The 16,548-nt window shown below is 42.8% G+C and overlaps 1 protein-coding gene across 1 annotated transcript in view; it reads right to left on the bottom strand.

The window, feature by feature from the left end:
- LOC306746285 (A disintegrin and metalloproteinase with thrombospondin motifs 2-like) overlaps positions 1-16,548 on the bottom strand; it is a gene marked incomplete at its 5' end in the record, with an annotated part of 105,295 nt that overhangs the window by 7,130 nt on the left and 81,617 nt on the right. The window contains 16 exons of the mRNA XM_079229182.1: positions 238-445; positions 634-769; positions 885-1,041; positions 1,196-1,359; positions 1,467-1,547; positions 1,993-2,116; positions 2,210-2,343; positions 4,312-4,487; positions 4,750-4,895; positions 5,003-5,116; positions 6,213-6,242; positions 6,880-7,012; positions 7,432-7,575; positions 7,880-7,985; positions 8,916-9,072; positions 10,760-10,843. Coding sequence (XP_079085308.1) covers positions 238-445; positions 634-769; positions 885-1,041; positions 1,196-1,359; positions 1,467-1,547; positions 1,993-2,116; positions 2,210-2,343; positions 4,312-4,487; positions 4,750-4,895; positions 5,003-5,116; positions 6,213-6,242; positions 6,880-7,012; positions 7,432-7,575; positions 7,880-7,985; positions 8,916-9,072; positions 10,760-10,843 — 2,094 coding nt within the window. The remainder of the gene's footprint in view (positions 1-237; positions 446-633; positions 770-884; positions 1,042-1,195; positions 1,360-1,466; positions 1,548-1,992; positions 2,117-2,209; positions 2,344-4,311; positions 4,488-4,749; positions 4,896-5,002; positions 5,117-6,212; positions 6,243-6,879; positions 7,013-7,431; positions 7,576-7,879; positions 7,986-8,915; positions 9,073-10,759; positions 10,844-16,548) is intronic.

Below are 16,548 nucleotides of genomic sequence, written 5' to 3'. Positions count from 1 at the left end.
AATCATTTCCCTTGGTTTATACATAAGAATTAATAGTGAAGATTACATCATCGGTTTCTCAGAGACTTTTCAACCCTGCCAAGAATACAGTTCTGGGGAAGTCCGATATTTAAACCACTAAGTCTCACAAAAATACCAGCTGTTGGGCTTCAATACAAAAATATCAGTGTTAGGTATTTTCCCTCCAAAACCTTAAATGGGCCAAACGTTTGATTCCTGTTTCTCTACATTCAGTACCTGCGACCACGGTCCAACTCTCCACTGGGTCGGGCAGGGGTGTCGGTTGCAGGGCCTGCGAGTCTCGGGCCGGTCGTCGTTGCAGTGCTTATTGTGGATGGAGTGTGTGGTGTTGTCATCTGACGGCTGGAAACAGCTGACTGAGCGGATTTGCATCCCTGTCTTTCCACATGTTTTGCTGCAGTTCTGCCACTCCCCTGTCACCCAACTAGAGGACACCACGGGGCAGAGAGAGGGAGACAAGAGGTCTGATGGCATTCAACATGTCAACATTCTGAAGTAAACTATGAAAGAGGAGGAAAGACAAGGCCTTCTGAATGTAGAAACAGCCTAAAGTTGTCTCTATCACAGTTTTGCTATTTCTATTCAGTTGAAAACATATAATACAACGCATACATGGGTGGTGGGCAGGGCTTGTGGTTGCAGTCTCTGGTGTCTCCTCTCGGTTTCATGTTGGATTTGTTACAGAAGCTCTTTTGGACCATCTTACTGTCAACTTTTCTTCTGCATCCATATCGCAGGTACTGCTTCCCTACAGCTAGAGGGAATGAAGGATTTTACAAATGTAAGCACCAGAAACATAAAGACATTCCTTATCGTTGATCTCAACGGTTTCACAGCAAGTATTATCCTTTGCTCTACTGTACCTCCGCCACAGCCCTTGGAGCAGTAGGACCATCTTTTCGGAGCCCACTCATAGGCACTGTCCTCTACCAGCATGTTGTTCTGAATGGCAGAGTCACTGTCCATGTTCATCATGTATTTATATGACAAATTCACATCCTCATCTCCATGCAATTTCATCTACAAAGAGAAAGAAGTGACAAAACCCAATGAACACTTTTGATAAAGGACATAATTCTAGACATATATATATATATGAATTGTGGAATTTGGATTGTTTGGTATGCGTGTGTATGACCAGAGTATACACTATTTTCACTATTTCAACGTGTACCATGATCAGAATTCCATGTCTGAGAGGGCCAGTGGTCTGAAGTGTCTCCTTGTCGTTGTCATTCTCATATTCCCACTCCACGCCCTTTTCTATCATCGAGTGGGATTCTGGGTAATCGTTTTCACCGTTCAAGAAGAACAGTCCTGATGCCACGTTCTTTACAGCTGTCGATGGGTGAGAATTTTCATTGATTACACTAGTACCACACAAGTATACAACACAATACTATACAAACACGCAGGAAATACCAACAATATACAATGTAAAATACCTAATGTGTGTGAGGTTGCTTTCAGCTCTTGGATCAGTAAGTGTCTTGCTCCTCGGGGGATTTCAAGAACTTTGAGGAAACCTGAAATGAAGCAGACACCGGTTTTGTAACGCTGACATCATACAAATGTTACAGTTTCCCAATGAATTTCACTAGTTAAAGCCCTTACAGTCTTACATATTTTCATCCAAATTACTATATGAAACATTATACAAGTTCTGTGAAATTTCAGTGCTGTAATGTAGGTCTGCTCTTATGTCAAAGGCCAGAAAATATACTAATAAACATTCGCTCATAGAGTGGGGTTTGACGTAACTTCTTGCCAGTGCTTGAACTGGACATTGCTGCTAATCTTCCTCTAGAGGGCGATGTTTAGCTGAATATAACTAAAAATGCTGTGCACACTGTAAAGGAACACTGGATAACTATTTGTCCTATTAACCAGCATGATAGACAGCTGCTACATCTGATGTCATGTCTGTGCTACATTGAGATCAGGATTGTCACTGCCAGTGTGTGTGTTCACCTTGTTTCTTGGCAGTACGCGTGATGGTGTCTTTGAAGGTTTTGCAGCTGGAGTTGTCTCCTTCACACACTCCACACTTGTCCTCCTGCTTTGAGGAGCCAACCACACCGTCGCAGCCCACTTTCTGTTCATGAGGATATGGAAAGTTGAACACATGCCGATCTGACCACAGCGCAGCAGCTGTCTCGCTCTCACACACACACATAATGTCACTCACCTCACACTCCCCACGCACGCACACACTGTGCGGGTCCTTGTATGAGCAGCGGGTGCCGTCCAGGACCACTCTCTGCATGAAGACCACGTCTCGGGACTCCTTGGATTGGCAATGCAGGTGGCAGCGTTTGTTAGCTATGAAACAAACACAAACATGACCCAATTGGCACATTTGAGAGACATTTTTATGATTTCATCTTCACAACTAACATGGGATTATTTTTTATTTTTCTGAATGAGCTATTTGTGAGTCAGCGCGGCGCTCTGTCTCATTGTGTCTGTCTGTGTGACTCATAACACAACTACATGAGCCTCCAGAGACAAAACCTGGCAGTTCATCCCAGTGAGAAGGAACACTTACACTTCATCACGTTTATTACACATGGACATAATCCAGAGACCTTGTTTTATGGTGCATTGACACTAATAAGCAGGCGGCAGACGTGCTACTGTAGAATTATAATATTTGGAGAAAACACACTTTTCTAAGTCTGAAATGAGCAGAGTAGCGGAACTGCAGAGGTTAGCTAACCATTAGCTAACCTGTATTTATATTTAAGATCTGCTGTACATTAGCTGCCAGTTATTTTTTCTAGCTGCTCCCCATCTTTTAACATTTCAACATGAATATACATTTTGTGTGGATGAATAAAAAATAGTAAGCTTAATTTTTGAGAGCCCTTAAATGTTTTCAGGAGGTAATTTCATATTTTGCACACTGCTCTATGAGGAGACATCTGATCACATCTGTGAGAAAACAGGAGAGTATTTAGTTCTAATAGACAGAGCAAAGGATAGCGATTGGATGAATCCCTCTAAACAGCTGATTGATCAGCCAAACACACACAGGGCAGCTTTACGTTTCATGTTTCTTTGCTTAAGAGTATATTAGAGTCTATCTGTTGACTCGGAAAACAACCAAATAGAGATTAAAAAAAAAACTGTCTCTAAACAAATACTACAATTTTACCCTCGGAGCAGACGGACTCTTTTTCTCTCCTAACACTATCTGAAACTCAGGAGATGACAGACCATGGATGGAATTCAATTTCACCTCCCTGTTCACTTTTTTTCCTCTCCCCCACATCCCCACACACACACACCCACACAGACCTACTCGCACTCTAACACACACTCACGGAAAAGTAATTTGAGACTGAGAAAGCCTTGCTGAAAAATATGGCATTTAAGAATGATAAGAATGGAGAAAAACAATTTAGCAAGGTTCCTCTTAGCGGAGTGTGCGTAGCGTGACCTCCAATTACATATGGAGACAGCTTAGCACTTTACTCCAGGGCTGCCCTTTCGTTGGATGATAATTTAATACCTACCAGAAAGACAGTGACACCTCCACTTAGAGACAGGGTGGTCTGACAACCACACACACACACACACACACACACACACACACACACACACACACACACACACACACACACACACACACACACACACACACACACACACACACACACACACATTTAAATCTTCTCAATAATGTAAAGAGGTTTCAGATATTTAGTAAAGACCTCTAATAGTTTCTTCATGTGCCAACTGATACATTGATGGATAAAACGATGTAGGAAGAGAGGGTTCATGAAGTTCAAAAAACATCAGGGAATGGGTGGAGAGAGAAAAGAGTTCAAAGAAGATTGTTGTTAAAGAGATTTCCAAAGAGATGGCGTGGTTTTATAGGAGGGCGTAGTCGTAGCTTAAAGCTGTACTCAGCAGGACAGCCAGATGTCAATGACCATAACAGAACAACACCTGTATGTACATGTGTATATATATCTATATATATATAGATATATATATCTGTATATATATATATATATATAGATATATATATATATATATATATATATATATATATATATATATCTATATATATATATATATCTATATATATATGAATATATATATATAGATATATATAAACACTCCAAATTCAAGAATGATGTGTGTGCTTCCTCTTTTTGGCTTTCATTTGTATTTACAACTTCCATTGTGCATCATGCCATGTTCTGACAGCCTCTTTCTGTGTCTATTTTATTTCTCCACCAAACTACTTCATCCTCTTTCCATCTGCGGGTGTATACTCACGGTCTGTGTGTTCATAAGGCAGCCAGTGGTGCTTGTTGCTGTGGATTTCAAAGCGGGGGTCCCAAGCGTGGCATTGCTCCTCTCGAGGGTCACTGTAGATATCCTCGCACTCGTTGGTGTTGCACATCTGGAACTGGTGAGTCGCCCCCATGCAGGTACGGCCCCCGTTTGCTGGTCTGAGAGGGTTGCAGTGCACAGGGCACATTATAATTAAAAACTCGGGCTATAAATTATACATTTAACTCTTGCAGAAATTATCTTGATCTATGTTGATAGAGCAAATTATCACCAGCTGAACTGAGCACAATTAAGCACAGAATGAAAACTTGCAATGTCACTGTTTTACATATACACACACACACACACACACACACAAACACAAACACACACACACACACACACACACACACACACACACTAGGAAACACAGTTTCATACCTAGGATTGTCACAGTCGCGTGTGCGAAAGTGCACTCCTCCACCGCAGGTGTGGGAACACTGGCCAAACTCACTCCACGTCCCCCAGTTTCCATCTTGCTTTATGATGTCAGGTGTCAACCAGATGCAGTGACCTTTAAAGCAGTGCTGCAAGAGGAAAATAATGCAAGAGACACAGATGCTATTTGGATACACTGCCATCAAATCAGGTTTTTCAACAGAATATATGTTAATGTACAATGGTGTATAAATACCTTCCCATCCCTGCACATGGTGCCATCAATGGGTGGCCCTTTCTTGGTCTTGCAGAAGAAGGGATTGTCTGGGTGGCTACACCACAGCTGCTTACATGGGTCAAACGTGCGATACTGCAGGGCACAGAGAGAGAGAGACTTCTTCTTACAATTAAAAGTCCTACTACACAGCACACTCACTGGGCAAAAGTCTGGCCTTCAATAATACAAGTCAACCATCATGAGACAGCTGGAATGAGACTAAACACTGAAAATAAAAATAGAGACGAGAAGAGAAATATCACGACAACAATAACCACAACAGTATTATACCCCACAATAACAACATCAACCCTGCACTGTGTCACTGCACTGTACACTACACTCCACTGAGAAACACACAGCCATTCATGCAAACTAAACCAAAGGATGAGAGAGAGAGACAGCCCGTGGTTTAATTAGGTCACAAGGGAGGTCAGAGGGCAAAAGGTTGAAAGGCCAAAGGTGAGGTCTCATTGACGTCTAGAATTCCCCTAGACACAGATCAAGGACCAAATTCTCCTCCTTTTCTGATATGAACCATTGATGTGGATACCACAAAACTGACCCGCAGTCCAGTGTCTGAGGGGCCGTGCACTCCTCCCTCCTTTCCACAGACTTTCATACCCACCATGACCCCCGCGGACCTTTGCAGGTCAGAGTAACAATCAATGGCTAGACTGTGGTAGGTAATAACGAATGACATCAGACTGGAGGATCCTAAAAGCTGAAGTGAAACATGGAAAAACAGCCTCTGTTCTGGCTCAACCCTTCCCCCTTGGATGGGAAAGACATCTTTCCAACCTTTTCCACTCATTTATAATCGTGAGTGTTCCAATATAATGAGGCTCTTCCTGCCAGCGCTGCTGTGATTTAACACAGATTTGCGGGAAAAGAGTCAGGATATGGTGCGGTTCAACTGTTGAACCGCACCATAGTCACTGAACCAGCATAGTCACAGTGTTTTTAGGCTTTTTACTGCCACTGTCTCTGGAAATAAGCGTTTTAGAATCCTGCAGACTAACGTCCAAAATATGACGATGGGTAGAACAGAGAAACAAAGTACAGTAAAAAAAAAAAAAGTAAGGAGCAACATTACAAACAATTACGACTTCTGAGGACAAATAGAAAAAGAAAATCTGAGAAAACAAATGACGGGCCACATGTCTTCGGGGAGGTGGGGTTACCTTACCTGCGATCCTGACTGGCCCGCCTTTTGTAGCTGAGGGGAATGGGTTTGACAAGAGAATAAAGGGTAATCTAGCAATGTGTGCAAAGCCCCCGAATAAGCCCTTTGTCAATCAAGCAACAGTGTGCCACAGTGGCTTCACAGTCAACGAGTGGGTGAGGATGACAACGGGGAGGTTAGATGCCTGGAGAGACGCTGACACTGTTTGTGACTCATATAAAGGCACTGTGGTTGTGTGTTATGTTCAATTAAATATATCTTTAAATCGTATTTAATATTAACTACAGACAATTACCTGCTTTAAAGCAAGATGTCAATCCCACCAGTGGCCGGGAGAGGAAAGCAGAGGACATCAGAAGAATGTGAATAGCTGCGTATGTGCGACTCTTTCATTACAATGTAGATCAGAGATAAATGATGAAAGTGCTGCGATCACAGGGAAAACCTTCAGAGCTCAAGAGTTCCCATACAAATGGATATTCACAGTAAAATTCAGCAAATTCTGAATAAACTGAACGGACTGAATTCAAAGCGAGTTTACCCCAACTCTTAAAGACGGCTTCCTCTCAAGAGATGTAGTGACTGTTGCAGACGCTATCGTCGGTATGTTAGTGTTAGTAAACCCTGGCTGTGTTAGTAAAGGGGCCGCGGCACGACGGGGATCTCTTACCGCGGTGCACATCGTGTAATTCGCACCGAAGTCAAAGCGACACTGCTCATTCATGGAGTAGTGCAAACCAGGAAGCTGAGGCAGAGACGGCCAGTTGTGGTCAAAGGGGTCGTCACGGAGACAGTCATAGGATCTGCAAGAGGAGCCAAAAAATTGGGAATATTGGGGCTGCAACTAACAATTATTTTCATTTTGGATGATCAATGAATCAACTACTCGGTTTATCTCTTATACACTTATTATTGAAACCCCTTCTTCATTCAAGTGTTTTACGAGTAGTATGTGTGGAAGAAGTTACCAACTTACCAAAAATAAGTCATTAAAATATATTTAATGGTGTTTCATGAAAACATTAAATATGGGACCACCATACCAGACCATTGTGTGCAGTAATACTCGTACACCATGCAATAAACTAACTTCTAGGATAACAAAATCACAGAAAATATCAACAAGATGCAAACTCACTATTAAACATTGAAGAAAGTATCAACCTTTAAAATCCCATGTAATGCCATTATATGAGGTGGTGTGTGTGTGTGTGTGTCTCACTGAAGGTAGCGTCCCAGCTCTTGCATGCTACATCTGGACCAGTGGAAACGGTGGAAGGCAGCTTGCACCAGAGGAGCCATGATGCTGCCCATGTGCACCTCGTCTCCACAGCGGTTCCCCTGGCCGTCGTGCTCCATCCCCAACCTGAGAGAGAGAGAGAGGGAGAGAGAGAGAGAGGGAGAGGGAGAGGGAGAGAGAGAGAGAGAGAGAGAGAGAGAGAGAGAGAGAGAGGAGATTAAGCAGCGGAGACAGATTGGGAACATGTGGGAGGAGAAGGAGAACAAGTGAGGGGAGAGAGGCAGAAACAATTCTCTCATCAGATATTGACTGAGTAACCGATGGAGCAACACTGTAACGAATCAATACGGTCACATGAGCGACTGCTTTGTTGTCTTTTGCTGCACCGTGAGAGCAGGCTTGAGGACTTAATTATTGCAAATGCACTTACACGTGTCCGGTCTCGTGTGCCACCACAAAGGCGGAGGAGAAACCGTCCTCGTGGTTCAAAGTGCAGCTCCTTACCGGATGGCACATGCCCGTCACTGGGGCGTAACCTAGGCAGCCAGGAAGAGAGACCCACTCGTCAAGATTTGTTGACTTATCGTGTTGAACTGAAAGCTTAAAAAAAAAGTAAATGTTTGAACTTAACTTATTTGATCTTTACCGTCAAAATGTCAAGTTTTGTCAAGACCAAGTTTGTTGTCAAGACCAAGAAAAATGGTACTACTTCTTAAATAAAGAAAGGAAGATAGATATATGTTCCATACCCACCAAAAAACACACATCAGTAACAACCCAATCAACATATTAAGTTTCGATTGTGAAATTATTCGATTTGTATTGTTTTTTTAATTTAATAATATTTGAATAGTGCTTTAAGTCCGTCTCTGCAACTCTTTACTTGAACTCCATATACTGAAATACACATCTGCTTAAATTATGTGCATTCATTCATCTGTGAGATGAAACGGATTCGGGTTAACTATACTGACATTTATCTTAAATTTGTGACTTAGCTCTCCAAAGATATGCCTAATACATATACTACTTACACATAGCCGAACACACACACAAATGTGTGCATGTTTGTGTGTCTCACCCTAACCCTAAACCGTCGCCTTCCACCCCTTCATATGCCAATTTCCAACTCCCTGTGTGCTTGTCTGTCCTGCACTGCCTTTAATTGTGGGACTGTGGCTGGCCCTGCTCTGCCTATTGATTTTCTGCTGCTGAAGGCTGAGCCCAAGGGCAGCTGAAGGGCTTCTGAATAGCTAGGCCACTGCCTTTAGAGGCCTCTCCCCTGGGCCCTCCTGTTAGCCTGCACTCTGCTGCACAGAAAACCACCAAACCCACAGTGCACTATGCAGCTTCATGAGGCGATGGCAGGAAGAGGGGAGTTTTCTGTGTGTACTCATGAGTACTCAAGACGGTGGGCATGCCGTTTCGATGTATGTACTATGCTAATCAGAAAGAGTTTAGAATACCCTGCATGCCCGTGGGGCCAAATTCCTGGCGTGTGAGGAAGATGGCGTGATCGTGATACTCAGCGTCCCCCGTGTCCTGCTTCTGCTGCAGGAAGGCCCAGCGACACACGTTCTCCAGACTCTGAGATGGGTTCCCCAGTTCAATCAGACTCACGGACTGGAATGAGAGAAAGAGAGAAGAGAGGGTAAAGACTCTACAAAAACAGGGAACTAAACCTGCTTCTTGTTTCAGCTCTTGTACATAACATTTTATTCAGCCCTGTAGGGGGCAGTGTCACAATGTTATATATTGTCAGCACATCTTGCAAATTGCTGAGGTGTACAACACACACTCACTCCAAGGGATCCACAGTACTCACACAATAATGCTCCTATAATTTCAATAATGAATAAGAAACTGAACACAGAGATGCCTATTAATGAGTTATGCACTAATAGTCAAAAACATGTCCAATTACAGAATATTTACCTATGATTAAATGACCAATACCGACACCCACACAAGCACCCAGATACCAGCTATGTCTTTCCATTCACCTTCACCTCTCATTCTCTTCCTCACTAGGATCTCTGTTCCGTTCTCCCTGCATTCTGCTGCACAACTCTTTCCATGTCTGTCTTTCACTGCTTCCTTTTTGCCTCACTTTCTGCCTTTCCTCACTGTTTTTCACACACTCACAATGCACAGCTGAATCAAACAGGGAACAGTGTGTGTATTGTGTGTGTGCTACAGTGAAGACATATGGCCTGCCTCTGCTCAGACACCCCGTAGACAGAGTAGCTACATGCGTGTGTGAGCTATATCATGTTCATCAGGTGCTTCTGTGTGTTTCTATGTTTAGAGATGTATCTGGAATGGTGTGTGTGTGTGTGTGTGTGTGTGTGTGTGTGTGTGTGTGTGTGTGTGTGTATGTGTGTGTGTGTGTGTGTGTGTGTGTGTGTGGGGGTGTGTGTGGGTGCGCCTGCGTTCAGGGTCACATAGCCAATCTGCAGGCTGTCTGGGTGCAGCTCTGTTGCCACGGTAATTGGGGATGATGGACAGCCAGAGCTTTGGCTGAAACTGCGTAGGGGCTGGCCCAGAATGACCAATGTAGGAGTGTGTGTGTGTGTGTGTGTGTGTGTGCGTGTGTGTGAGTGTTCCCAGGGCTCCACTGGGATGGTCGACATGTAGAGAGGAGAGGAAGAGATAAGGCTACAGCAGCATAAGTGTATCACAGAGCACCTAACCAGCAATAAAATCCCTCCTGTGGGGTAATCCCAGCCCTTCTCCATTCCTGCCATCTCTTGCTTTATCTATGTTTTCCCCGCTCTTCCACCCCACTCTCTTTTTCTCTTTGGCACAGGCAGGAAGATAGAGTTACAGTCAAGAAGAGAAAAGGATGCTACTCCCATCGTTGGTCTCTCTGTTTATGAATGAGGTAGGGCTATCATTGATTGTTTATCTTTGCCTGGACTTCCCATGATTCTGTGCAGCAGCCTACTGGGAGGAAGGCCGATTGCGTAACGGGCAGAGTTTCTGTGTGCTTTGGTGCTGAACTGTGAAGGCGTGCGACTTGAAAACACTCCCCTGGGATGCAGCATGCTTTTAGTTCCTCTTTTGCTCAGTCCACTGGAATAACAGGCTCCGGGCATCAGTGCGTGCTGATGATTGTGTGTGTGTGTGTGTGTGTTGGTTTATGAGTGTGTGTGCCTGTATGTATGTGCGACTTGGCTGTGCTTACTGTAAGTATACTTAAAGCGATTGAAGCACAATCCTATCAGAGAGTGCTGACAGAGAGACAAGGCCTCCACTTTTCAGGAACTGCATCACAGGTGAAGTTTGAGTAGAAGTCCTCAGGTCTTACCTTGCCTTGGCCCAGCATGATAATCCTCACCAGCACCACGTTGATCTTTGCTCCCAAAGACTGGTCATGGTAGATCTCATTCACCTGGAGTCCCACAGAAAAACACAAGAAGGAACACAAGTCTCAGCAGAAGAAATACAACAATATCGAAACTAATATTTAGAGGGTTTGTAAGTTGTATCTAATAGCTTTATTAATAGTTGATACAGTAATTAACTTAATAATACTTTACAGATCAGTTATAAGCCATGAATTAGGACAAGATTTGAGTTGCTGGGTTGTGATGGTAGTAATCCACCAATTCATTCTCATCTCAAGTTATTTTCCCCCACTCTCTAATACACCACTATTTCTACTGGTTAACATAAATATACGTTTTTATAATAATCTATCAATTCCAAACAACTCCCTTTTAATAAAAGTTACAACTTATAAATGGCTTAAAACTGATTTATAATCACTACTTAACGATGAATACATCCAGTAGTACAATTTATAAACCTGGTGTAAAGGGTGCAAATATCTGACCAAAGTATCCCACCAGCAACATGGTGATATGAGAGACTGGAGGTGAAGCAAAAGGCCCAAAAAGAGAGAAAAGGAAGTTGAGGAGAGGGCGATGAACTCAGTTTCCCATGAGCACGGACGCAGAGGAGATGAAGGAAGAAAGATGCAAAGGAAGGAAAGAGCCTAATGCAAGGAAACAAGGTAATGTGTGACAAGGGAAATGCAGAGAGCATTATCCTGGCGAAACACACACACACACACACACAAAGGAAAGAGAGAGAGAGAGAGAGAGAGAGAGAGAGAGAGAGAGAGAGAGAGAGAGAGAGAGAGAGAGAGAGAGAGGGGTGTAAATTGGCGCTGGAGTTGAGGCCTGCTGTCCTCAGTGACTATGTGCGGTGCCTAATGAGGCAAAGGGATGTAAAAACAGACAGCCGTAATGAGATGGCTGATGTGCACGCTGTGGAGAAAGAGGAACACACAGACTGTACAAACACACACACACACACACACACACACACACACACCCACACCCCCACACACACACACACAGATGAAGAATGGAATTGCAGACACACCCAGCCAGCGAGGGAAAGGTAGAGTTGAGGAATGCTACAAATAGAGACAAGAGGCAGAGGGAGAGAGACACGAAGCTGAGCGGAGAGGGGCGAGGGAGCACAGAGGCAAAGTGAGGAGAGAGACAGCTTAGAAGGGAGAGCAAACCATGGATTCTTAGAAAACAAATGTACTGTATAGCTGTGTTTTTTTAAAAGAAGAGCGGACTCATTTGGAATAACTTAATGCTCCATAAAGTTGGAAATTCCAGGAACCTATTTCGGAAAATTACAGGGGAGTGATCCTTTAAATCCGAATCCTAATTTGTTAACCAAAGTCGCCTGGAACACATTTCTTTGATGACATCAACACATAGACGTGGTTTTGACGTAAAGCCTCAATAGCTTTACAGAAAGTTCAGAAGGCTCAAAATAAAGTCAAGTTAGGTTTTCAGGATCTGAATATAATATACAGGCACAGTTAACATCATTTTCTGTTAATATCTTATATTTTTAGTTCCTGAAAACAGGGACATGAGAGACGACGGGAAGAGCAAAGTTTTCTTTCAGCGACCTTCAGTTCAACATTTTGGATACTCCTTTTACAGATTAAAAAAGATATACTTAATAAGCAACCACCAAACTAAGACAGAGTTCTTTTGTTTTCCCAGTTTGACCCTGTCTGAGACTCTGTGTGTGTGTGTGTCCAATTTTCAACTTGTCCGTCCGTTTAGCTACCTGCTGGTATTTCTGTTTCTGTGGATCATTTGTAACATTTGTCTCACTCCCTCGCCATCTTGGCAGGCTGAAGTGTACGCGAGTAAGTGACACATAATGAGTGTGTGTGTGTGTGTGTGTGTGTGTGTGTGTGTGTGTGTGTGTGTGTGTGTGTGTGTGTGTGTGTTTCAGTGTAGCAGTGTTTGTTTGTCTGAGATGACATGGACACTTGGGTGGGTCCGTTCACACCTGGCCTGATCCAGCCCGTTTCCTTGACAACCGTTTGGCCAATTAGGGGCAGTTGACTTCCAGGTGACCCCGGCACTAAGAGGTCTACTCTAATGACACACACACACACACACACACACACACACACACACACACACACACACACACACACACACACACACACACACACCTAGTGTGCCTTCACGTACTTTAATGCTTGGACATGTCACACACACAGACGCTGCAAACTAGAGGACAGATATGTGGCACAGTGACTCGTCATCTTAAAACACACACTCCCACATGCTCACTGACGTGTGCGTCCCCGTGCATGTCCACATGTAGATACCCACACTCACAGAGTTCATTGGTAACACCTGTGCAGGCATGTCTATCATTAAGGGCGACGCCAAGTGTCATTACTTAACCACCCAGCATAGATTTGTGTGTGTCTGTGTGTGTGTCTGTGTGTGTGTGTGTGTGTGTCTGTGTGTGTGTTGTAAGTGATGCAGGCCGAGAGGTCAGCGAGGCACAAACTCATTACTATCAGGTAAACGATGCAGCCAGGGCCTGTCACTTAACTTAACACCTCTGGAGGAGGCAGAATGTAAGAGAGTGATATTAAAGACAATACTTGTTTAACCACATAGATTATAGGTATAATTAAAATGTTTAATTAAAAAATAAACAAATGATAATAACTTTGTTTGTTTACATGCCCCATAAAAGGAAATATAGGCTTTTTTTAACTCATGTTTACAAACAAAACTCATGTAAATTAAATCTTTAGGGTCACCTAAAAACAGAAAACACCCAATGGTCTGTGCATTTATAACCTTTTAATTGGATAGTTTTATATTGTGTTAGGAGATTTAATTAAAATCTAAAACATGAAAAGGAGGAAGGGCACAGACATTTTAACTGCTTTCAAAGCAAAGTGCTCTAAAAGAGAGAATAAGGGAGGGACAGTTGAGACTGAAACCCAAGAGCAAGAGAGGCACCAGGAGTTCTGCCTTGCTACTTTTAATCTGCACTTTATTAGCTGAAGGCACCCCATCCACCATTTAAATCCAGTTCACACGTATAATATAGATTGCTTACTTTATTATAATGAAACATAGTAGTAATATGATTGAAGTAGATTTAGATGTGTTCAAATATCAATATTTTGATATAAAACCAACTCATCATGGAACGTGGGTTTCATTTAATATGCATTAAAACACCCTCAGCTGCCGATGAGACAGAACTGAGTCATCAAATAAAATTTGGCTAGAGTGCTACATAAATTAGATAAGACTTTGGACAGTTTTTCTACATCTTTTTCTCAACACACTTGGGAATATTTTAAAATGTGAAAACCCAGAAATTGGAGCTCCCAGTCTGACAGTGCTCCTTGCAACTCTGTGACACTTGCAGCTAGGAAGGTGTCTATTATTACCTGGACTAACTCTTCTTTCCCAGCTCTTCCTACCACTTAATACGAAGACTTGCTATGCCTCCAGGAGCTTTGGTAACGACAAGACTGAACGATCAACACCACTTCCAGATAGCTGTTGCAGAAATTATGCTTATCGCATACTAGAGCAGACACAACATATTTTATCTGCACAGGTGCCACTCCCTCACCAGCAGTGGCTATTCATATCCATGGAGAGTGTGATTAACACTTCACTGCACCTACTAAAGGTCTCCATTAAGGGGTGAGACAGAGAGTAGACAGACAGATCACCGTTAGTCACTATATCTATCACCATGTTCGCCACAGGAAGATTACTGCACAATGGCCTCCACTTGGCATTTAGCCCACATCATATTTTACAGGATTTACCACAACATTGTTGCTGCAGCACTCTTGCCTTTCCTAACAGCCCGCTTTGTCACCGATGGCCAATCGAAACAATGCACATAGCTACGATACCTGAATAGCCATTTCGGTAGCACTTTATTATAACTACACATTATTTAGCATTAGTAGAGCATGAGTAAACACTTAATTCATAATTTATAAATCATTGTTCCAACATGAACACTCATTAGTAACTAATTAGTATGCAATTCATAAACACAGTTATAAATGTTTTATTCTTGATTAATAAGATTGACTATTGTGCGTTTCATGATTGGGTTTTCATACTTTATAAATGATGGATTCCCCATTTGTAAATTAAGTAATATATTGCAAACCAATTAAGTAATATATATTGCAAACCACTTATTAAGGACTTATAGACGATGCATCAATGGTTAACATAGTGTGTAGTTATTGTAAAGTGTTACCGCCATTTCTCCTCCCTTTCCCTGTCCTTTTTTTCCACTTCACTGTATCTTATTAATTAATTTCTCCTCCTGTTTTGCCTTTTTCCCTCTCACTCTCTCTCTCTTGAAATTTGACAATGGTAAAAAATGTCTTCCCTTTCAAGTTTTTTCTTTTTCTTGTTTGTGTTGTCCTTCCTGTCCATATCGCTGTCAGTATACATGCCATGTGATCTGTCTCTTATCTTGAAGTGAGGTAAACACATGGGAAAGGAGTGGGAAGCAGAATCACCAATACACACATTCAACTCAACCTACACATCAAGACACGAAAAACACACTTTGACACTCTCGTTGAACTTCGCAGACAGGATTTAGTGGTTTTCTGTGGGGGAGCTTTGATGTCCTGCAGTACCGCCTCCCCCTACCCTCTAGAACACGCACACACACACACACACGCACAAGTACACGCACACACACGCACACACACACCTTAACTGACAGAGGCAAGTAGGAGGAATATGCTGAGAGTAATTACAAAACACAATAGATGAGTGAAAATAAGAAATTTAAGAAACAATGCAAACATTGTAGTTTTACAGTATAACCTTTCGTACTGAAATGCAAACACTTTATTTATCCTTTGAGGGTGCCTGTACGACTGTGTAACAGCTGCTGCAACAAAAGACAAAGGAGCACTTCACACACTTTGCCGAGGTGTGTTTAAAGTGTAAACACAAACACACATACAGATGACTTTCTGAAGAATCTAGAGGAATTTAAGGAGAGAAGAACAGGTGGAACCAGGAGAAATACTAGAATGTGAGAAGTGAGGAGACATCCAGAAATCAATTTCATGGTTTCACAATGTCAGAACCTTACTTCCTTACTACCGGTGTTATCACTCACATGATGCTTAGAAAGTTTTTTAACATCGCTGAGGATTTGTTGCAATAAATTACCCAAGTCCGGGAGAAGTAACAATGCTAAAGAGCTCAGTATGGAGCAGCTCAGCGCTGCTGAAAGAAAGACAGAGGGAACGAAACAAAACAGAGAAAGAGAGAGAGAGAGAGAGAGAGAGAGAGACAGAGACAGAGAGAGAGAGAGAGAGACCCATCCTGAAGTGAGCAAAGCAAACTTTCAAGAAGAAAGTCGCCCAGATGCCACGCGTGGGAGGCAGCCCTTATTTATTTATTTCTGTTTATCTGGCTGTCAGTAATTTATTCTGAATGCGCTGTTTAAAATACTCCTTCTCCCTCTGTCTCACCATCTCTTCCCCACAGATTAGAGGGGGGCTGCGACAGGGCTGCGTATTCTCTTCACCTATATTGTCTAACAAATATCTAAAAGGGGAGGCAAAGAGCACAGTGGCTCTTGTTCTCAAGCGCTGAGCTGAGACATAGAGGTGTGGTTGGATTTGTTGCTGTATGCTTGCAGCTGCTTAACAGTCGGAGATTGGTTCCTTGCGCAGTGGGTCGCAACACAAGCAAAAGCAAACAGGAGCACGCACGCCAACAGAATGAGCGCTCG

Source organism: Taurulus bubalis (assembly GCF_910589615.1).
Source record: "Taurulus bubalis genome assembly, chromosome: 13".
Taxonomy (NCBI): Eukaryota; Metazoa; Chordata; class Actinopteri; order Perciformes; family Cottidae; genus Taurulus; species Taurulus bubalis.
The sequence above is the reverse complement of the archived record's forward strand: the minus strand, read 5'-3'. Positions and strand labels throughout refer to the sequence as shown.